The following is a 23373-nucleotide window of genomic DNA, read 5'->3' on the forward strand; positions in this document are numbered from 1 at the left end:
TCAGAAGGGGTAAAAAAGTTTATTCAAATCTCTTGAACTTTGTACCTATCTTTAACAGTTGCTCCAACTTTAATTGGAGTCAGAGTTTCAGCTCCATTGTCTTCTTCAGGTAATTGAGCCAGGTAGCTCTTCTCTTTTATTTGGTTTTGATCCTGTGGCACATCAACCTTTTGCCATGACGATGAGGAAAAGCTCTCTGAGGGTTGCCATGGTGGCAAGTGTTTGTCATCGGCCTGCTGACACGGAGGTGAGGATTGCCCGGTTGCCCATTGCCATGACAAAAGCTTGTTTTCTGCCTGTTGCCACAGAGGAGAAGATGGTGGTGCCGCAGAATCATCTTGTGCTGGCAGCTCTAATTTTTCAGTATCTGTGATAATGGAACAGAAAATTGCTTAGATTAACAGAATAAAAAAATATCAGCAGTTAAGTAGCTGATTATTTGAACGAATATATAATGACATTTCTTCTCTCCTGACTGATCTTTTCATATTTAATTTATCTCACTAGGTTTTCTTCCCACCTCTCCACAGCATTTAGCAGACAAGACGAATGTTGACAGGCCATTTTAGACTGACCTGGGTTCAGTCCTAATCCAATGCCACTATCATTTAATAACCCAGGAGGGTTCCAAAAGTTGGATCACTGAAAAGATGGAGTTTCAATCCATCTTAATTCATCCATTCTGTTGCACTGCCCATTGAAGTCATTAAATGGAAAATCCTACAAAAGATAGCAGATTCGGCCAAGTCCGTCACCAGTGAAGCCCTCCCAACCATTGAGCACATCTACATGAAACACTGTCGTAGGAAAGCAGTGTCCATCATCAGGGATCCCCATCTCCCAGGCCATGCTCTATTCTTGCTGCTGTCATTAGGAAGAAGGTGGTACAGGAGCCTCAGGACACACACCTCCAGGTTCAGGAGCAATTATTACCCCTCAACCACTTGGGTCTTGAACCAGTGGGGATAACTGCACTCAATTTCTCTTGCCCCATCATTGAAATGTTCTGACTACCTATGGATTCACTTTCATGTTCTTGTTATTTGCTTATATTTGCATTTGCAGTTTGTTGTCTTCTGCAGTGGTTGAATGCTCTAGTTGGTGATCTTTCATTGATTCTGTTATAGTTACTACTCTATAGATCTGTTGAGTATGCCCACAAGAGAATGGGTCTCAGGATTGTATATGGTGACATATACTGTATGTATTTTGATAATAAACTTTACCTTGAACTTTGAAATGTGTTCCTTAAATGATAACAAGAATTTCTCCTTTGCCATCTGCAAGTTTATTTCAAAGATTGGGTTATTCTCTGTGTCCAAAGGTAAGATTCTGGAAATCAGACATTTCAAACCTGGAAAACAAGATACTGACTATCTACCATATCTATGAAGTTCCCTCTGCCTCCACCACTTGAGAGAAAACTATCTATGTTTGTCCAATCTCTCCTTATACCTGTAGCACATGCCTTCTAATCTAGGCAACATCGTGGTAAACTTCCTCTACACCCTCTCCAAAGCTTTGACATCCTTCCTATAATGGGGTGATCAGAACTGAAGGCAATAGTCCTGAGTGATCTAGCTTGAGTTTTATAAAGTTCCAGTGTAACTTGGCATGACATTTGAACACATTTCCTCAAATAACAAAGGCAAGTGTGCCATATGCCTTCCTAACCATCCTATCAAACTGTGTAGCTACTTTCAGGAAGCTATGACCTTGAACTCCAAGATCCTTCTCCGCTCATCAACACTGTTAAGGGTCTTGCCTGCTACCGGAGAGGCCAGAGAAATAATAACGGTGGACAAAGAGATGGCAGATGAACTAAGTGAGCATATTGCATCAGTCTTCACTGCAGAAAACACAAGCAGTGTGCCAGATGTTGAACTGCCAGTGTGTGAGGGAAGAGAAGTGGGTGCAGTTACTATTACAAGGGAGAAGGTACTTGAAAAGCTGAAAGACCAAAGAGTACATAAGTAACCTGGGCCAGATGAACTGCATGCTAGGGTTCTGAAAGAGGTAGCAGTAGAGATTATGGAGGTATTAATAACGATCTTTCTAAAATCATGGGACTCTGGCATAGTGCCAGAGGACTGGAAAATTGCAAATGTCATGCCACTTGTTAAGAAAGGAGGAAGGCAGCAGTAAGGAAATTATAGACCAGTTAGCCTAACCTCAGTGGTTGTGAAGATATTAGAGTCAATTGTTAAGGATGATGTTATGGAGTACTTGGTGACACAGGACAAGATAGGACAAAGTCAGCATGGTTTCCTTAAGGGAAAATCCTGCCAGATGAACCTATTGGAATTCTTTGAGGAGATTACAAGTAGGATAGATAAAGGGGATGCAGTGGATGTTGCATATTTGAATTTTCAGAAGGCCTTTGACAAGTTGTCACACATGAGGCTGCTTACCTAGTTAAGAGCCCATGGTATTACAGGAAAGTTACTAATGTGGTTAGAGCATTGGCTGATTGGGAGGAGGCAGCGTGTGGGAATAAAACGATCCTTTTCTGTTTGGCTGCCAGTGACTAGTGGTGTTCTGCAGGGGTTGGTGTTGGGACCACTTCTGTTTATGCTGTATATCAATGATTTAGATGATGAAATAGGTGGCTTTGTTGCCAACTATGCAGATGATACGAAGATTGGTGTTGGGGCAGGGAATGGTGAGGAAACAGATGGACTGCAGAAGGACTTAGGCAGATCAGAATAATGGGCAAGAGAGTGGCAAATGAAATGCAATGTTGGAAAATGCATGGCCATGCACTTTGCTAGTAGAAATAAATGTGCAAATTATTTTCTAAATAGGGAGAAAATCCTAAAATCGGAGAGCAAGGACGTGATGCTGAGGCTTTATAAGGCACTGGTGAGGCCTCACCTTGAGTACTGTGAACAGGTTTGGTCCCCTCATCTTAGAAAAAATGTGCTGGCACTGGAGAGGTTCCAGAGGAGGTTCACATGGATGATTCCAGGAATGAAAGGGTTATCACACGAAGAACGTTTGATGCTTTGCTGGAATTCAGAAGGATGACGGGGGATCTCATTGAGACCTTTTGAACATTGAAAGGCCCAGGGTAGATATGGAAAGGATGTTTCCCATGGTGGGGGAGTCTAGAGCAAGAGGGCACAGCCTCAGGATAGAGGGGCATCCAGTTAAAACAGAGATGTGGGGAAATTTCTTTAGCTAGAGGGTAGTGAATTTGTGGAATTTAATACCACAGGCAGCTGTGGAGGCCAGGTCGCTGGGTATATTAAGGCAGAGCTTGATAGGTTCTTGATTGGACTCAACATCAAATGTTATGGGGAGAAGGCTGGGAACTGGGGTTGAGAAGGGGAAAAAAAGGATCAGCCATGATTGAATGGTGGAGCAGACTCTCTGGGCCAAATAGCCTAATTCTGCTCCTATGTCTTATGGTCTATGGTCTCGTACTGTTCTTTTACATTTTATCTCCAAAAGTGCAATTCATCAGGTTAAACTCTGTCTGGTATTTCTCAACCCTATCTGCAGCTGATGTTCATCCCCACTGTATCTTTTAGCAGTCTTTTATGCTATCCAAAATGTTATCAGTCCTTGTATCATCTGCACACTTACTAACCCACCCATTTCCATTTTCATCCAGGTCATTTATGTATAAATGTATTGCTTTCATTGGATCATGTGTGCTGAGTTCACCAAGACTTCCCAGACTCTTTCACCTTCACTGCTTCTCACTTTCACCATTCACTGAGTATATCATTTATTTTTCTTTCCAATATTCTAGCTTTCAATTTTGCTCCAACAAAACTGGCAGTGGTGCAAGAGATTTGAATTCAAATCTGTGCAATTTAAATTTAGTTATCAATCTGAAATGATTTGAATAATATGGTGTCAGCACAAAACCACTAGATTGTTGTAAAACATATCTGGTTCAACTGCACTGAAATCCAGTGTCCTCACTCACTCTGGTTTATATGTAACTACAGACCCACTGACATGGTTGATTCTTAAAATTCAAAGTTCAAAATTAAGCTCAAAGCGAATTTATTAGCAAGTACACATATGTCATCAGATTCAACCCTGAGATTAATTTTCTTGTGGGCATTCACAGTAAGTCCAAGAAACATAGAGTCAGTGAGAGAGTCCACTCAACAGGATGGCCAAACAGCCAATGTGTCAAAGACAACAAACTGCAAATATTGAAGAAAACAAAGAAATAATAATAACATCGATAAATAAGCAATAAATATTGAGAAAATGAGTGGCAGAGTCCTTGAAAGAGTCCATAGGTTGTGTGAACAGTTCAGTGACGGGCAAATGAAGTTATCCCCTTTGGTTCAAGACCCTGATATTTGAAGGGTAATAACTGTTCCTGAGCCTGGTGATGTGGGTTCTGAGGCTCCTCTACCTTCTTCCTGATGGTAGCAGTGAGGAGAGTGCATGTTTTGGTTGATGGGGTCCCTGACAACCCCCAATTTAACCCCAACCTAATCAGAGGACAATTTACAACAACCAATTGACCAACCTGGTACGTCTTTGGGCTGTGGGAGGAAACCGGATTACCCGGAGAAAACCCACACATTCCAAGGGTAAAGAGTACAAACTCTTTACAGAGAACACTGGGATCGAACTCTGAACTCCAATGCCCTAATCTATAATAGCATCACGCTAACCGCTACACTATTGTGGCACCCTAATAAGGAAGTCAGGCTTTGAGATCAGCACCCCGCACCATTCCCAGGCACACTCTAGCCCCACTAATATATATAGATGTAACATTCAGCCACATGGTGTCAGTGGTTTACAGGCTGTATGGTGTCCTGTGCATAGAAGATCTAGAAGGAAAAGTGTGGATATAGAGTCACAGAGAGAGATAGCATGGGAACTGGCCCTTTCTCTGCACCAACCATCAAACACACATTCACACTAATCCTACATCAACATGATTTCTCTTTATTCTCCCCACAGTCGCATCAACTCTGCCCTGATTGTACCACACACCATGAGCAATGTACGATGGCTAATTAACCTACTGACCTGCACCTCTTTAGGATGCGAAAAGAAACAGGAGCACCTTAGAAAAATCCACACAGTCACAGGAAGAACATTCAATCTCGACACACTACTAGGGAGAGCTCTACTAGCTGTGCCATTATGCCACTTTACTTCAAAGACCACCCACTGAAAGAATTATTTTTTTTTAAATAACCATATAACCATATAACAATTACAGCATGGAAACAGGCCATCTCGGCCCTTCTAGTCCGTACTGAATGCTTACTCTCACCTAGTCCCACCAACCTGCACTCAGCCCATAACCCTCCATTCCTTTCCTGTCCATATACCTATCCAATTTTACTTTAAATGACAAAATCGAACCTGCCTCTACCACTTCTACTGGAAGCTCGTTCCACACAGCTACCACTCTCTGAGTAAAGAAGTTCCTCCTCGTGTTACCCCTAAACTTTTTCCCCTTATCTCTCAACTCATGTCCTCTTGTTTGAATCTCCCCTACTCTCAATGGAAAAAGCCTATCCATGTCAACTCCATCCATCCCTCCCATAATTTTAAATACCTCTATCAAGTCCCCCACTCAACTTTCTACACTCCAAAGAATAAAGACCTAACTTGTTCAACCTTTCTCTGTAACTTAGGTGCTGAAACCCAGGTAACATTCTAGTAAATCTCCTCTGTACTCTCTCTATTTTGTTGACATCTTTTCTATAACTCGGTGACCAGAACTGTACACAATACTCCAAATTTGGCCTCACCAATGCCTTGTACAATTTTAATATTACATCCCAACTCCTATACTCAATGCTCTGATTTATAAAGGCCAGCATACCAAAAGCTTTCTTCACCACCCTATCCACATGAGATTCCACCTTCTGGGAACTATGCACCATTATTCCTAGATCACTCTGCTCTACTGCATTCCTCAATGCCCTACCATTTACCATGTATTTCCTATTTGAATTATTCCCACCAAAATGTAGTACCTCACACTTATCAGCATTAAACTTTATCTGCCATCTTTCAGCCCACTCTTCTAACTGGCCTAATTCTCTCTGCAAGCTTTGAAAACCTACTTCATTATCCACAATGTCACCTAACTTAGTATCATCTGCATACATAATAATCCGATTTACCACCCCATCATCCAGATCATTAATGTATATGACAAACAAGAGTGGACCCAGTACAGATCCCTGAGGCACACCACTAGTCACCGGCCTCCAACCTGACAAACAGTTATCCACCACGACTCTCTGGCATCTCCCATCCAGCCACTGTTGAATCCATTTCACTACTTCAATATTAATACCTAATGATTAAACCTTCCTAACTAACCTTCTGCGTGGAACCTTGTCAAAGTCCTACTGAAGTCCATACAGACAACATCCACTGCTTTACACTCGTCAATTTTCCTAATAACCTCTTCAAAAAATTCAATAAGATTTGTCAAACATGACCTTCCACACACAAATCCATGTTGACTGTACCTAGACAGACCCTGTCTATCCAGATAATTATACTTTCTATTAATTTACTCACCATGACATCAAACTTACATGCTGATAATTGCTAGGTTTACTCTTAGAACCCTTTTTAAACAATGGAACCACATGTGCAATACGCCAATCATCCGGCACCATCCCCGTTTCTAATGACATTTGAAATATTTCCCCGCTATTTCTACACTAACTTCCCTCAAGGTCCTAGGGAATATCTTGTCAGGACCTGGAGACTTATCCACTTTTATATTCTTTAAATGAGCCAGTACTTCCTCTTCTTTAATCATCATAGTTTCCATAACTCCCCTACTTGTTTCCCTTACCTTACACAATTCAATATCCTTCTCCTTAGTGAATACTGAAGAAAAGAAATTGTTCAAAATCTCCCCCACCTCTTTTGGTTCCACACATAGCTGTCCACTCTGATTATCTGAGGGACCAATTTTATTCCTCACTATTCTTTTGCTATTAATATAACTGTAGAAACCCTTTGGATTTACTTTCATCTTACTTACCAAAGCAACCTCATATCTTCTTTTAGCTTTTCTAATTTCTTTCTTAAGATTCTTTTCACATTCTTTATATTCCTCGAGCACCTCACTTACTCCATGCTGTCTATATTTATTGTAGATCTCTCTCTTTTTCCAAATCAAGTTTCCAATATCCCTTGAAAATCATGGTTCTCTCAAATTTTTAGCCTTTCCTTTCAACCTAACAGTAACATAAAGATCCCGTACCTTCAAAATTTCACCTCTAAATGACCTCCATTTCTCTATTACATCCTTCCCAGAAAACAAATTGTCCCAATCCACTCCTTCTAAATCCTTTCGCATCTCCTCAAATTTAGCCTTTCTCCAATCAAAAATCTCAACCTTGGGTCCAGTCCTCTCCTTCTCCTTAATTATATTGAAACTAATGGTATTGTGATCACTGGACCCAAAGTGCTCCCCAACACATACCTCTGTCATCTGACCTATTTCATTCCGTAACAGGAGATCCAGCACTGCCCCTTCTCTAGTTGGTACCTTTATGTATTGCTGAAAAAAACTATCCTGCACACATTTTACAAACTCCATCCAGCCCTATTACAGAATGGGCTTCCCAGTCTATGTGTGGAAAATTAAAATCTCTCACAATCACAACCCTGTGCTTACTACAAATATCTGCTATCTCCTTACAAATTTGCTCCTCCAGTTCTTGCTCCCCATTAGGTGGTCTATAATACACCCCTAAAAGTGTTACTACACCTTTCCCATTCCTCAATTCCACCTGAATAGTCTCCCTAGATGAGCCCTCTAATCTAACCTGCCAAAGCACCGCCGTAATATTTTCTCGGACAAGCAATGCAACACCTCCTCCTCTTGCCCCTCCGATTCTGTCACACCTGAAGCAACGAAATCCAGGAATATTTAGTTGCCAATCACACCTCTCCTGCAACCATGTTTCACTAATAGCTACAACATCATATTTCCAGGAATCAATCCATGCTCTAAGCTCATCCACCTTTCTTACAATGCTCCTTGCTTTAAGATAAATGCATGTAAGAAACTCTCCACCTCTTCCTCGCTGTTTATCCCTAACGGTGCAAACAACTTTATTATCTTTTTCTTCCTTCTCCCCTACATCTTCGGTCTGAGCGCTCCCCTTCTCTATCACCTGCCTATCCTCCCCCACACACTATCAAAGAAATTCCATCAGTTACACCAAATAAACATCAAAATATATTTAATTTTCATGGTTAATTAACAGCTCATTAATAAAACTTCTTTCATTTTATTAGCTATTTTTAAAATAGTAATCCATGACAACCTGCTCCTTCTGGTGCCCACCTTCCAAAGGCATAGATTACTCTAATGACAGACACAAGGCAAAACTCAAAGCTGTGCTCAGTGAGATCCTGAACCAGGGCTCTAACGTGCTCTCTTTGAACAATGGGCTGTTTGTCTGGGCAATCTCCGCCTTCATTTCTACAATTTAATATCATAGCTTTCAAATCCTCCTCGATTATTCCCTCACATACTTCAGGTGATTTAAATTATTATTGAAATTCTAGGCATTAACTAGCTTTTCTAACTTCGATATTGCTAGGTATTATAGCAGGGCCCCATCACATTCTGTTGCTCTTGAATATAGTGTCACACATTCATTTAGAGTCCTATACCTCCTTCACCTGTACTACTAAGTGTGCAGCAGCACTGTCCCCACTCCAGCTCCCGGGATCAAGGTCAAGCCTGAGCTCAGGTGCTCTTTGTGTGGAGTAAGTACTTTCTCCTCATACTGCATGGGTTTTACCCAAGGGGCTCTTCTTTCCTCCCAAAGGCATGCTTGCTGCTAGGTTAATTGACCCTAGTATAGGTGGCAGATTAATGTCCATATGCGAGAGAATAGGTTTCAGGGAATTATGTAGGGAAATGGGCCAGCTCTAAGACCTGGTTTAGACTTGATGGCCCAGGTAACCTCCTTCTGCGCTCTGTTATCAGAAAGCTGCAGCAGGTAAAAGAAGTTTACCATCACGTGGTCAAGAGAAGTTATTGAGGAATTGGGATTGGTTTCTTGTTGTCACATGTACTGAGATGCAGCAAAAAGCTTGTCTTGTAACTGTTCATGCAGATCAAGTCATCACACAGTGCATTGAGGTAGAACAAGGTAAAACAACAACAATACAGAATAAAGTGTATCAGCTACAGAGAACGTGCAATACAGGTAGGCAATAAGGTGCAAGATCATAATGAGGAAGATTGCATGTTGAACCAATTTTACTGGGGTGGTAAATGAATGGGTGAGAGAAGTGATTACAAAACTTTCGAAACCAATTCAAGTTAATTGACATGACAAAATTAATGTAGGATTCATGCAAATGGGTGATTGAGGGTCAGAATTGACTCAATGGGCTAAAGGACCTGTTTCTGCCTGTATCTATCACTATGATTCTAAAAGATAATCACTATCAGAATATTAAAGAAATAAGCAAGGAATTATTTAACTAAACATTATACTTGCCCACTGCTTCTCTCTCATTGTGTGCTTGTACTTCACTGGAATTTTGTTCCTCTGAAAAATCTGTCTCAGTTGGCCTCATGTTACCTCCCACTCCCTCCGGCTCCTTGGCTACGCCTGTCACACCTGCATGATGTTGTTGTCTGTCCATCTCACACACAGCACTTGAGGCAGAGCTGTTCTCTGCTGGCACACTCTCCTCACATTTCTCAGGCTGCTCTGGTGGACGGTGACGCTCCGGACTTTCATCTCTCTGCACTTCAACAATTTCTCTTTTCAATGTTCCTTGAACTTCCTTACTTGTCTGTCCACTCGCCTCGTCAACTCCTTTCCAACCACTCTTGGGGCTGGTGATTGGCACAGATGACATGACTTCAGCCTCCAAATTCTCTGCCTGGGCTGCAAGGTGATTTATGACACGTGACTCCGTTTCGACTGTTGTGCGTGGTGCTTGTGAACGGAGCAGCAATTGGGGATACTGTGGTTGCTTCTGGAGCTGAAAATACAACAACTTCCATCAATAAATGCACAACTGATAGAGAAGGCATTGAAAGATTTGCTAGCTGCAGTCTAAGACTACAGAGCTTGTGTTACAGCTCACGTAGACATCACAGCCAAGAGAGCTCACCAACGCCTATACTTCCTCAGGAGGCTAAAGAAATTTTGTATGTCCCTGTCAACCCTTACTCATTTTTATCAATGCGGATGCACAACTACTCTGCATGTGTCTGCAAGAAACTGCAGGGGGTTGTGGACACAGCTCAGTACATCATGGAGATTAGCCTCCCCTCCATGGACTCTGTCTACACAGTAGAGCATTGTGCATAATCAAAGACCCCACCTACCCTGAACAGTTTCTCCTCTCCTCCCTCCCATGGAGAAGAAGATACAAAAGCTTGAAAACACATACAACCAGGCTCAAGGACAGCTGTTATTATTCACTGTTATCAGACTATTGAGTTGTTCCCTAGTATGATAATTTGGACTTTTGACCTCACAGTCTACCACATTATGATTTTACTCCTTATTGTCAACCTGCACTACACTTTCTTTGCAGCTGTTACACTTTATTGTTTTTACCTTGTTCTCCCTCATGCACTGTGGAATGATTTTGATCCATGAAATCAGTATGCCAGATAAGCTTTTCACTGTATCTCAGTACATGTAACAATAATAAATCAACCCTAATTCTAATTCCAGATCTGAGGAGGAGACACGTAGCAAGAGTCCAAGTGGCTGTAAAGAGGACAATTCGAATTGAAACCTGAATTCAGATCAAGCTTTGGGCTAAATTTTACAAGTAAAACATTGGTCTTCAACCTGACCACTGCAGAAATCTGGTTGAGGTGAAAAGAGAACTTGCTTCAGGAGGCAGAGCAATGATTGAACAGTTCTTTTGAGACTGGCAGACCAGGCTAGTCTGCCCTGTACATTTTAAAGAGTAAATCTGGGATTTCTAGACCTCAAGGAGGTGGGAATGGACTTGTGAATCCATTTTGGATCAGAAGATGTATGTGTTCTTCTTCCTTCTGTTACTGAGTATTCCAGGATAAGGAATCGGACATCTCTTCCCTCCCCCCCCGGGATTGGAATTGGAGCCACCTGCACTGCCTGACTGGATGCTGGACGGAAACGGAAATACTGTTAATACTCAGCAGGACATGTAGCAACTGTAGAGAGAGTAATGTTTCAAGGTGAGTACTTTTCACCAGAAATGTTAGGAAACAAATACATTTTACATTGCAGAGAAAGAGAAGGGGTGAGAGAATGAAGGGAATGTCTGTGGTGGAAAAGGAGGAGGAAGGACCACACACACACACACACACTCACTCTGGAGGAATTCAACAGATAAGGCAGCACCTATGGAGGCAAATGGACAGTCGATGTTTTGGCCTGAGATCCTTCATCAGGACTGAAAGGCAAGAGAGCAGAAGACAGAATAGAAGAGTTGTATGGAACAGGAGAGGGTGAAGCATGAGCTGGCAGGTGATACGTGAATTCAGGATAGAGAAAAAGATGGTAGGTAGGGGAAGGGGCAGAATTGAGAACTATGTGAATTTGAAAGGCGATAGGTGGAAAACACAAGGTACTGTAAAGAATGGAATCTGGAATTTGGCTTCTGGCCTCTTCCTTTCCAGTCCTGATGAAGGGTCTCGGCCCAAAATGTCAACTATTCGGTTCCTTCCATAGATGCTGCCTGACCTGCTGAGTTCCTCCAGAGTTTTGTGCTGCTCCTTTTCAGCAGCTGTAGCCTTTGTTGTGTCTCGGTGACTGCAGGTCGTGGTGGTACTAGCAGAGGGAGGATATTGAGGCAGGTGAGGTGCATTGCTGAAGATGATCAAAGATGAGTCTCTGCCAAGGTAGGTCTCAGTAAGAGGTTCAACATCCAGTCAGGCACAGCAACTAGCTCCAACCTCCAACCTGGAGGATCTGATTCCAGGGAATAAGTCAATATCCAGCTCTGTCCTTGGAGAATGGTCTGTTCCTATGGGACATTTTGTGACAGATGGAAGGACAATTGCACCTCCAAGCCCACAAGCAATGCTTTAAAGGAGCAGACTCTTGTCACAGTCTCACCTTCCTTTGGTCACCATGTCTAGCATATTCAGGGAATCCCAGCTGGCCTCTGCAAGACTTGCAGAAAAGGTTAATCCACAGCTTACCAGGCTCAGTAATATGTTTAAATTGGCAGCCTGCCTCCTGGATGAAGACTGTCTGCCCAACGTAGCCTTGGCTTTATCTAGTTTTTATTTCAGATTTCCAGAATCTGTAGTTTTTTTTTAGCTTTTTGCTTAAAGGTGTCACCATCTCAACCTTGTGCATACAACCCATCTGGTTAAGGCTGCGATGTCCAATGGGTAAAAGCCACTGTGCCAAATGTATGCCATGAGAAATGCCAATAGAGAGGCAAGTGTTTGGAAAGGTCAATAGATTTTCAATAGCCTTGATTTTGCTTTCTGTCTGCCAGAAACCATCAGTCCTATTAGAATGGTTCTCATGTTTAATTTTTAAATGTCCAACAGCAACAAGAATCTTTGCTTGCCCTGAACATCAGTGGTCTTTGAATCGTTTGATATCAGGGACAACAACGTTTCTGTGTAAGAATACCAGAGTAATCTATCAGGTTTAGCACTTATATATTCAGCATCATGACTTAGTCACAGATTAAGAATTCATCAGGAACCTGCAGCCAAACTTAATCCTGGCCTGCAAACCCCATCAAAAAATCTCCATGGTTCTCCTTGAGTGAGTATGGATCTAACATAAGAGAGAAGTCACACATTTTTTACTGTATCTCCAACAAAGGTTGCTTTTGTTGTTACTTCTAGGAAACATGCCTGAACAATCTGCAGTCAAAATAACTTTGGCAAACCTACAGACCTCATCCAGATTCCTGTGCAATATTTTTCAATTAAATTCCTAGCTTCTTCAGGTTTCTCTGTCCTCTCATTCTACTTGCCCCAAATTAGCCAATGGGAAATTCAGGGGAGGTCACATATGTCATGATATACACTTCTGCAATTGGCTACAGAAAGTATATTTGGAATTTTCTAGCTGCTAAAGTGCCCACTTTCCCCCTCCCTGTAAAAGAGCACAACTGTAAATATAGTCATTCACCTGGCATTCCAGTTGAGTAACATTAACCTGAAAGGCAACAGAAGCTGACAGGTTAATATGTCAATCAGCCACAGATCTCAGATACAGCAGCTGACTGCAACCAGCTCAAACTCATTGCGTGCTTAATTTCCTATAATCGGTCAGCAGCCATGGAAAGAATGCTGTTTCTGGCCTATCGGCCAATTCCCTCAGCAACAACTGGAACCCAGTAAATAGCCACTGCTCTATTGACCTCCCACTGGTTTGCAAGATCAAGAGCTCAAGCAAACACTTCATGATCCAGAACACATAGTATCAGGAAACAGAAAAAAGGGAACATCCAGAATTGGCTCCAAGATTGTTTTCCTGATGACCTATGACATAGGTCTGCAAATTATTTATAATTCAAAGCTGACAGTGACAAGCAAAAACCACAGGGGAAGAAGCTCAAATGAAGGGTTTTGACCTGAAACAGGTGGTTTTTTTTTCTTTAGTTTCCAGAATTTTGCTCCAGATTCCAGTCAATGGGGTTTCCAGTGATACAAGGAAACCTGTATGTAGGAAGTCAGTGAGGAGCTGCAGGAATTTTCTGATTCCCTAAAGCTAGTGCTTGCTTCCTCTGGCTAAGTTTGCATCAACTGCAGCTTTAGTTTGATCATTTGTACACCCTAGAGAAGACTGGCTTCTTATAATTTTCATTAGTTATACAGTTTACCACAACTTGAACAAACAAAATTTTAAAAGCCAGCTATATCATTACAAACTGAAGCAGATAAACAAAGCTCCTTACCTGAAAGGAATTCCTGCAATTCTTTTCAAAAGTTCTTAAGACTTGAAGTTACAATTGTGGTACCAATCTCCACATACCTTTATTTTTTTCAGTCCACTGAATTATCTCTATAAACTCAATCTTTATAGCCCACTTGCCACTCCCTGATCTAAACTGCTTTGCCTTTCCTGAGCTTACACCTGAACACGTAAGAATCTGATTTTCTACCGAGTGAGCATACATGAATGGGCAGGAAATCCAGCTCCTTTCAGTGAAATGATGCATCAGAAGTTAACACTTGCTCAGACAGAAAGAACCTTTACCGAATATTTTGCACAAACAGACCAAACTATGCAAGTAATGTTTGCATTTGGTGGACATCCTGTATGTCTGGGACTTATTGAGTGACATATGCCACTACTTAGAGTAACAGAGTCACAGAAAAATACAGTACAAAAACAGGCCCTTCAGCCCATCCACTCCAGGCCAAACCATTTGAACTGCCTACTCCCACTGACCTGCACCAGGACCATAGCCCTCCATACCCCTGCCAACCATGTACCTATCCAAACTACTGTATGTTACCATGGTGGCCATTGTATCAATGATTTCAATTTCTTCTAATTCATTGCTACAACTTCAATGCCCATCAGAATTATCTGAAAACTAATAAAGTTGGAGCATTAATTCAAAAATATTCAGCTGAATACTAGTATTTTAAAAAATAATTACCCAAATTACCATAAAAGAAAGACTGAAGGGCCATGGATTTTGCTGCTTGTCGAGCTTTGATTTCTTGGGTTTATAGGAACAGTTTCCAAGAGGGTCCTGGTCTCCAGTGAAGGCTCTTACTCTCACATTGGAAAATGCTGAAATCAGCCTATATACCTGTTCCACGTGAGTGCAGCAAACAGGGAACATTGACATAGCAACAAAGCTCCTTATTAACCCCAGATCTCCTTTTATGTCCTAAACTCTCTCCTATCCTATACTAAACGTGGATCCTTTTTCTCATGCTAAATCTATCCTCTGTTTTAAATTTGCTCTCTAGAGTCATAGAGCACTACAGTGCAGAAACAGGCCCTTTGGCCCATTTATTCTATGCTGAACTGTTATTCTGCCTAGTACCATTGGCCCACACCTCAACCTTAACAATCCATACACTTTCCATTCATGTGCTTATCCAAAATTTTCTTAAATGTTGCAATAGAACCCACAAACACCACTTCCACTAGCAGCTTGTTCCACATTCTCACCACCCTCAGAGTGACAAAATTCCCCCTTAAGTTTCCCTTGAATATTTTACCTCTCACTCAAAACCTATGACCTCTAGTTCTAGTCCCATCCAACCTCTGTGCAAAAAGCCAGCTTGCATTTATTCTATCTATACCCCTCCTAACTTTGTATACCTCTATCAAGTCTCCCCTCATTCTCTTATGCTCCAGGGAGCAATGTCCTAACCTAGAGGAAAAAAAAGCTATGGAGTGGAATGAGCAATTGGCGTTTCAGCCCAAGACCCTTAATTAGATTCTCATATCCCACCTACCCATTTCAAACTAAGCTTGCTCCCTTCTCCTGTACTAAATCTGTCTCCTGTCACATGCCGAATCTCATTCTGTTGCCTAGTACTAATTCTCAGTGTTCTAGTGGCAAAAATACCCATTCCACCATCATTTCTACATTCTTCTCAATCCAATATTACTTCCCTCCCCCATTGTCTTCTTAATCCAAATCTGGAATTCCATATCAATGCCATTGCCACCAATCCTGCTCCATTTGGGACGTCTTTTCCCTATTCCACACACTGGCAAGTCCCTTCCTCTTCTTCAAGTCACAATACGAAATCCCTTCCAGGAAATTCGTGTTTGCATTTTATGGGTCAGACTAGAATATGAGCTAAAACTTACAAAAAGGTTTTGAATCTACACCCTGTTGAGTTAGTTATCACCAACTGTACCTTCTCAACAAAAGGATATGTTTTTAATTGCTTGCTTGTTGACATTTATAAAATACACATCACAATTGAAGACCAGAATTTTTGGCCTACTGAGGAAGGCAGAATGGTATCTTGTTTATTTCCTGCTTTATCCCAGCTATTGCTTGCTTCATTTTAGTAAACATGAGCTGGCAATGGAATATACCCCGGAGTGCGCTGCTCCTAATCTTACCATAGTCACAGCAACTGCCATTTTTCCCTTCCCAGCACTGCGTGAAGATAATAGGGATAATGGTTGCTCAAAAGCTAATCAGTCTGATAGAACAGTTAAATTTGTGTAATATTTCCAACCCATTTCATATAATTATGTTTCTCCCTTCCCTAATTCATTGATGGATCTCTCATGCATTCTATGCATAAGTGTATGGTATAGTTGTGGGCATCATAGTAGAGACCCATTCTACTTGCAAGTCTACTCATTTTCCAGCAGGGCAAGTGAGATAAGGAGGAATTGCCTACAGCAGGCATCTTCTATGCTCTAATAAGGACAATTTAGACCAGGGGATTCCCAACCTGGGGTCCATGGCATAAAAAAGGTTGGGAACCCTTGGTCTCAGTGGTCCATCTTCATCAGAGACTGAGCATGGACAAACTGCTCTGAGCAGATGACTTTGCTAAACCTGTTAGTGCTGTACAGTGTGGAACCAAGCCCTTCAGCCCAACATGTCCGTGCCAGCCAAGCTGCCTAACTACTCTAGTCCTAATTGCCTGTGATTGACCTATATCCCTCTAAACCAGGGTTCCCAACCTTTATTATTTTGTCATGGACCAATACTATTATGCAAATGTCCATGGACCCCAAGTTGGGAAATCCCGGTCTAAATCTTTCTTATCAATACAACTTTTCAAATGTCTTTTAAATTTTATTACTGTACCCACCTCCACCACTTCCACTGGCATTTGTTCCATATACCCACCACTCTCTGTGTGAAAAAGTTATGACTCAGGTCTTTTTTAAATCTTTCCTCTCTCACTTTAAACCTAAGCTTTCTAGTTTTGGACTCTGCTATCTTGGCAAAAAGATTTTGGCTATACACCTTATAACTGCTCCTCATGAATTTATAAAACACTATATTGTCATCCCTCATTCTCCTACCCTCCAGGAAAAGAAGTCACAGCCTATACAACTTCCCTTTAAAACCCAAAATCTTCATTCCATGCCCCCTCATATTTTGTACCTCTCCCTGTTTAAAGACTCTCATCCTTTAGGAGGGTGACCAGAGTGCAATAGTCCAAATGAGACCTTAACAATAAGTTGTAGAATTCATGACATCTGAACTCCTGTACTCAACATTCAGACCAGTATTACAAACAATTATACTAGCATGTTGTTTCTTACAAGCAAGACTTAAAAAGAGCTGAAAATACAACATTAAATGCTCTTAAATAAAGTATACCATCACTTAGCAACTTTAAGCAGCAGATAATTGTGCATGCACTCTCAGTCTATCCAAATCCTTTTAACGTTACAGAACAATACATGAAGGAAAAGTTATTGCTCCACTACCACGGCAACAGTGAAGTAATGCCTACCAGTTGGACTTCACTCATGGTGACGGGTTGGGTGCGATAGCGAACTCCTTTCTGTCTGCGCTCTTTTCCGCCTTCCAGTGGAGACACCTTCTTTGGCAAGGGGTGGCACAAGCTGTTGAATAGAGCCATCTTCTGGCTCAGACTCAGCTTTGAATTCTCATCCCCTCTCTCCTCTGCATCCTGCTGAGCTGTACAACTGTCTGGTCCACTCACATCTGGCTCCCTTCGTGACTGTACCCTGGGGAGACTAAGAATTTACATTAGTCAGAAAACCAAGCTGTTTCAAAGAAAATAAACAACAGGCCCAGGCCACTGCTCCACCTGTCAGCCTTGTTGGGCCTGCTCAGTATCTTAACTCTTTTCACCCAGTTCTATCACTTTTTGCAGATTATAAATCTATCAGTTTCAATCTTTGTGCTAAGAGTGGTGCACCTCTAGAATTCTCTGTTCCACTAGGTTGTGGGAGCTGGAACACTGGAGGTACTCCAAGAGGAATTAGATGACACTTTGAAAGGTAACGAGAGCTGTCACAGAAGAGGAGTGAAGTTCTGCTACAGATTAGCCATGATCGTATTGAATGACAGGGCAGGCTTGAGGGGCCAAGTTGCCTACTGATTTGAAACAGGTTGCATTCACTAGGTTTGTGTTCCATTATGTGATCATATGGAGGTCCTTAGAAGGTAGAAAATGACCTGACCAGTAACATACAGTATAAAATACTGTACATGCTGTATATCAAAAATAAGCACAAAATGCCGAAGATACTGAAGGTCAGGCAGCATCTAAGGAGGGAGAGATAGTTAACATTTCAGGTTGCAGCGCCACCATTAACCAGCAAGATAATATAACCCCTTGTCATCATCAGCTAGAGGATGGTCATATCAAATTATGTTAACGAGCAACAACTTTCAACATCTCTCAATCTTCTATTCACATTTGGTTTCCTGGGGCCCTGTCAGAGGACTGGTACACATATTAAGCCTGGGAACACTATTTGATCATAATCATGAAAAGATCTGCAGATGCTGGAAATCCAAAACAACATACAAAATACTGAAGAAACTCAGGAGGTCAGGCAGCACTTATGGAAATGAAAAAAACAGTTGACATTTCAGGCCAAGACCTTTCATCAAGACTGGAAAGGAAGGGGGAGGATATCAGAATTAAAATGTGGGGGAAGGGAAAGTGGATAGCTAGAAGGTGATAGGTGAAGGCAGGTGAGTGGGAAAGGTAAAGGGCTGGAGGAGAAGGATTCTGATAGGAAAGGAGAGTGGACCGGGGGGGAAAGGGAAGTGGGGTAGGGAAGATCTCAGGAGGAAGTGATAGGCAGGTAAAAGGTTAAAGATCAGAGTGAGGAATAAGTGGGGGGGGGGATGAAATTGCTTATTAGAAGGAAAAATTGATATTCATGCCATCAGGTTGGAGGCTACCCAGACAGAATATAAGGTGTTGCTCCTCCACCCTGAGGGCAGCCTCATCTTGGCACAAGAGGAGGCCATGGATCGACACGTCAGGATGCGAATGGGAATTAAAATGTTTGGACACTGGGAAGTCCTGCTTGTGGCGCATGGTACGGAGATGCTTGACAAAGCGGTCCCTCAATTTACAATGGGTCCCATCAATGTAGAGGAGGCTGCATCGGGAGCACCGGACACAATAGTTAACCCCAACAGATTTGCAGGTGAAGTGTTGCCTCACCTGGAAGGACTGCCTGGGGCCCTGAACGGAGATGAAGGAGGAGGTGTATGGGCTGGCGTTACACTTAGGCCACTTGCAGGGGGATAAATGCCTGGAGGTTGATTAGTGGGCAGGGACAAATGGACAAGGAAATCATGGAGGAGGCAATCCCTGTGGAAAGGGGAGGGGGTGGTGGAGGTGATGAGGTGTTTAGTGGTAGTGATGCCTGTGGAGATGCAGAAGTTGCGGAGGACAATGTGTTAGATGTAGAGGCTGATGGCATCATAGGTAGGGACAAGGGGGACTCTATCACCATTATGATGGCGAGAAGATGGGGTGAGAGCATGAATATACAGGAAATGGAGGAAATCAAGTCAAGTCACTTTTTCATTGTCATTTTGACCATAACTGCTGGTACAGTACACAGTAAAAATGAGATTTTTTCAGGACCACGGTGCTACATGAAACAATAGAAAAACTACACTGAACTACGTAAAAACAAAACAGAGAAAACTACACTAGACTACAGACCTACCCAGGACTGCATAAAGTGCACAAAACAGTGCAGGCATTACAATAAGTAATAAACAAGACAGTAGGCACAGTAGAGGGCAGTAAGTTGGTGTCAATCCAGACTCTGGGTATTGAGGAGTCTGATAGCTTGGGGGAAGAAACTATTCTGTTACATAGTCTGGTCGTGAGAACCCAAATGCTTTGGTGCATTTTCCCAGATGGCAGGAGGGAGAAGAGATTGTATGAGGGGTGCATGGGGTCCTTCATAATGCTGTTTGCTTTGCGGATGCAGCGTGTGGTGTAAATGTCTGTAATGGTGGGAAGAGAGACCCCAATGATCTCAGCTGACCTAACTATCCACTGCAGTGTATTGCGATCCCAGATGGTGCAATTTCCAAACTAGGCAGTGGTGCAGCTGCTCAGGATGCTCTCAATACAACCTCCGTAGAATGTGAGGAGGATAGGGGGTGGGAGATGGAATTTTCTCAGCCTTCACAGAAATTAGAGACGCTGCTGGGCTTTTTTGGCTATGCAGCTGGTGTTGAGGGACCAGGTGAGATTCTCCGCCAGCTGAATACCAAGAAATTTGGTGCTCTTAACGATTTCTACCGAGGAGCTGTTGATGTTCAGCGGGGAGTGGTCGCTCTGTGCCCTCCTGAAGTCAACAACCATCTCTTTTGTTCTGTTCACATTGAGAGACAGGTTGTTGGCTCTGCACCAGTCCGTTAGCCGCTGCACCTCCTCTCTGTAAGCTGACTCGTCGTTCTTGATGATGAGACCCACCACGGTCGTGTCATCGGCGAACTTGATGATGTGGTTCGAGCTGTGTGTTGCAGCACAGTCATGGGTCAGCAGAGTGAACAGCAGTGGACTGAGCACACAGCACTGGGGAGCCCCCGTGCTCAGTGTGATGGTGTTGGAGATGTTGCTCCCGATCCGGTCTGACTGAGGTCTCCCAGTCAGGAAGTCTAGGATCCAGTTGCAGAGGGAGGTGTTCAGGCCCAGTAGACTCAGCTTTCCAGTCAGTTTCTGAGGGATGATTGTGTTGAATGCTGAACTGAAGTCTGTGAATGGCATTCGAACATATGTGTCTTTTTTGTCCAGGTGGGTTAGGGCCAGGTGGAGGGTGATGGCAATGGCATCGTCTGTTGAGCAGTTGGGACAGTACGCAAACTGCAGGGGGTCCAGTGAGGGGGGCAGCAGGGTCTTGATATGCCTCATGACGAGCCTCTCGAAACACTTCATGATGATGGATGTAAGTGCAACGGGACAGTAGTCACTGAGGCAGGACACTGAAGACTTCTTTGGCGTGGGGACGATGGTGGCGGCCTTGCAGCACGTTGGAACGGTGGCGCTGCTCAGGGAGGTGTTGAAGATGTCAGTGAGAACATCTGCTAGCTGGTCTGCACATCCTCTGAGCACTCTACCAGGGACGTTGTCTGGTCCAGCAGCCTTCCCTGGGTTGACCCTGCACAGGGTTCTTCTCACATTGGCTATGATGAGACACATCACCTGGTCATTTGTCGGAGGGGTGGACTTCCTCGCCGCCACTTCATTTTCTGCCTCAAACTGGGTGTAGAAGTTATTCAGCGCATTTGGGAGGGAGGCATCACCTGCACAGTCAGGTGATGTTGTCTTGTAATTGGTGATGTCCTGGATGCCCTTCCACATGCGCCGCGTGTCACCACTGTCCTGGAAGTGACTATGGATTCGCTGGGCGTGTGCACACTTTGCCTCTCTGATGGCCCTGGACAATTTGACCCTCGCTGTTGTTAGGGCTGCCTTGCCGCCTGCTCTGAAGGCGGAGTCATGGGTCCTCAGCAGCGCACGCACCTCCCTGGTCATCCATGGCTTCTGGTTAGCGTGCATGGTGATGGTCTTGGACAGAGTAAAGTGGATGAGGGCAGTATCAATAGTAGAGGGAAGGAAACCACATTCTTTAAAGGAGGAGGACATGTCTGATGTCCTGGAACAAAAAAAACATCCTAGGAACAGATGCAGTGGATATGGCAGAAATAACAAATGAGAGCACCGTTTTTTCACCATTCTCTGTCAGCAACCTTCACTGTCACTGGGCACTCTTAGGGCAACATGCCCTTAATCTCACAGTGCCCACCCGCGGGCAAGTGAATGGCAAACATTATGGGGATCCTCTAGATGCAGGGGACCATCTCGTTGTACATCCTCTTCTCACAAGACAGCATTAAACCTGCATTTTCCACCAGGTGTCACTACATTGCTTCATGGATGGCAAGCCAGCCAGATCGGTGTATCCGCTGAAGTTACACACCTAGACAACAATAGCAAATGACAGCAAGCAAAACTGAGACTTCCTCTTCTGTTTGATTTAATATTGTGTTGAGGGGCTGAAAGCTCTCAGCCACAGAACTTTCTTTGACAGATAAATAATTGGATTTGAATCCTCTTTCCCTGCCAAGTGAAATACGAACACATTTGTCTTTCCAATAAAGGGTTCTTAAATGTCTTTAAAACATTCTTTCAAAACGCAGCAAATAACCTAAATATGGGATTCCATAATCTTTCATGACATACTTGTAAGTTCTTCAGGATGCTGATTAGGAGCTGTATCCTCTAGTAAGATGGCAACATTTTTGATTGCAGCAGCTTCTACAAGCCAGGCAAAGGTGTTATTGTCCTTTCTAAACATTTTACGATTGCGAGACCCTGCTGGACATTAAAACTGCAGGTCTAGCCCATCAGCGAGTGGCTCGTTGGTGGAGAAACTGAAGAAGCTGGACTTGGTTCAGATCGTGCTGCTGTCTCTTCCAGAGAGGCATCGGGGGAGTCAGTGATCAGTCTAACAGTGAGTGACTGTCTCAGTCGCTTTTCCTGTGATCGCAACACCTTGTTGGATACTGTTATTGTGGGATGCTGCAGGTCCGATTCACTGATTTGTTGGCAGGTGGCAGAGGAGCTGCGTGGCCTCGGTCGTAGGGAGGACTAGGTCTCAAGGCCTATTTAGGGCTGCCCGGGGAGAGGCGTCAGATTTGGTGTGATTCACTGGAGGCAGTGGCACAGTGTCCATGCTGCCCTCGTGCTCAACAGAAGACAAGCTGTATTGTGGTCAACTGCAGACTGCTGTAACATTCATGGACTCAGGGTCATGGACTACATTTTTTGTGTGACTGTATTTTACTGATATCTTGTATGTGCTATATATGCTTTGTGCTGTGTGTGGCTGTTGATACTGCACTTTGCATCTTGGCCCCGGAGTAACACTGTCTCATTTGGCTGTATTCATGTATGGTTGCATGACAATTAAACTTGAACTTAAATATACTCATTCCATTTCATATGATTGTGTTCTTCACTGTGATGCACTATTTTAGTGGGAGCAAAAAGCAATTTATTCTGATGTTTGATGTTGAAATTATTAGTGGTAATAAGATGTTGATGATGATACTTTAAATGCATGGGCTCTTTCTGCCCTGCAATGATTTTGATATCTGCTTCTACCCTAATCACCATGCACAGGGTGTGGTGTGCTGCTCTGTCAAAGCCAGTCCAGAAATTAAACTATTTATTTCATTTGAAAATGCCCTTTTCCTACGATATAATGTGATAATAACCGATATTGCATCGTTTTGCTCCTTTCTGGAAATTCACTCTGCACTATTTATTTACTATTTATATGCAGACATGATACATTTGAACCTGTTACTGAGGCACTTCTGCAACCACAAGCTTCAAAGTGCACTTTGGTGGGCTGGAATCCCACCAAGTATGGGGCACATTTCAATTCTTTACAAGTCAGACCATCATGGTTGTGACACCTCCCGCTC

General features: G+C 43.0%; 1 protein-coding gene across 7 annotated transcripts in view; it reads right to left on the reverse strand.

Annotated features, from left to right (window-relative positions):
- Positions 1 to 23373, reverse strand: part of LOC132384541 (supervillin-like) — a 244447-nt gene that overhangs the window by 80710 nt on the left and 140364 nt on the right. For all 7 annotated transcript variants that reach the window (XM_059955702.1, XM_059955704.1, XM_059955703.1 and 4 more), the window contains 3 exons: positions 17381 to 17627; positions 9489 to 9981; positions 46 to 367 (listed from right to left, as the gene is read on the reverse strand). In XM_059955702.1, the coding sequence (XP_059811685.1) occupies positions 46 to 367; positions 9489 to 9981; positions 17381 to 17627 (1062 nt within the window). The remainder of the gene's footprint in view (positions 1 to 45; positions 368 to 9488; positions 9982 to 17380; positions 17628 to 23373) is intronic.

The sequence above is a fragment of the Hypanus sabinus genome, chromosome X1 (assembly GCF_030144855.1).
Source record: "Hypanus sabinus isolate sHypSab1 chromosome X1, sHypSab1.hap1, whole genome shotgun sequence".
Classification (NCBI taxonomy): Eukaryota; Metazoa; Chordata; class Chondrichthyes; order Myliobatiformes; family Dasyatidae; genus Hypanus; species Hypanus sabinus.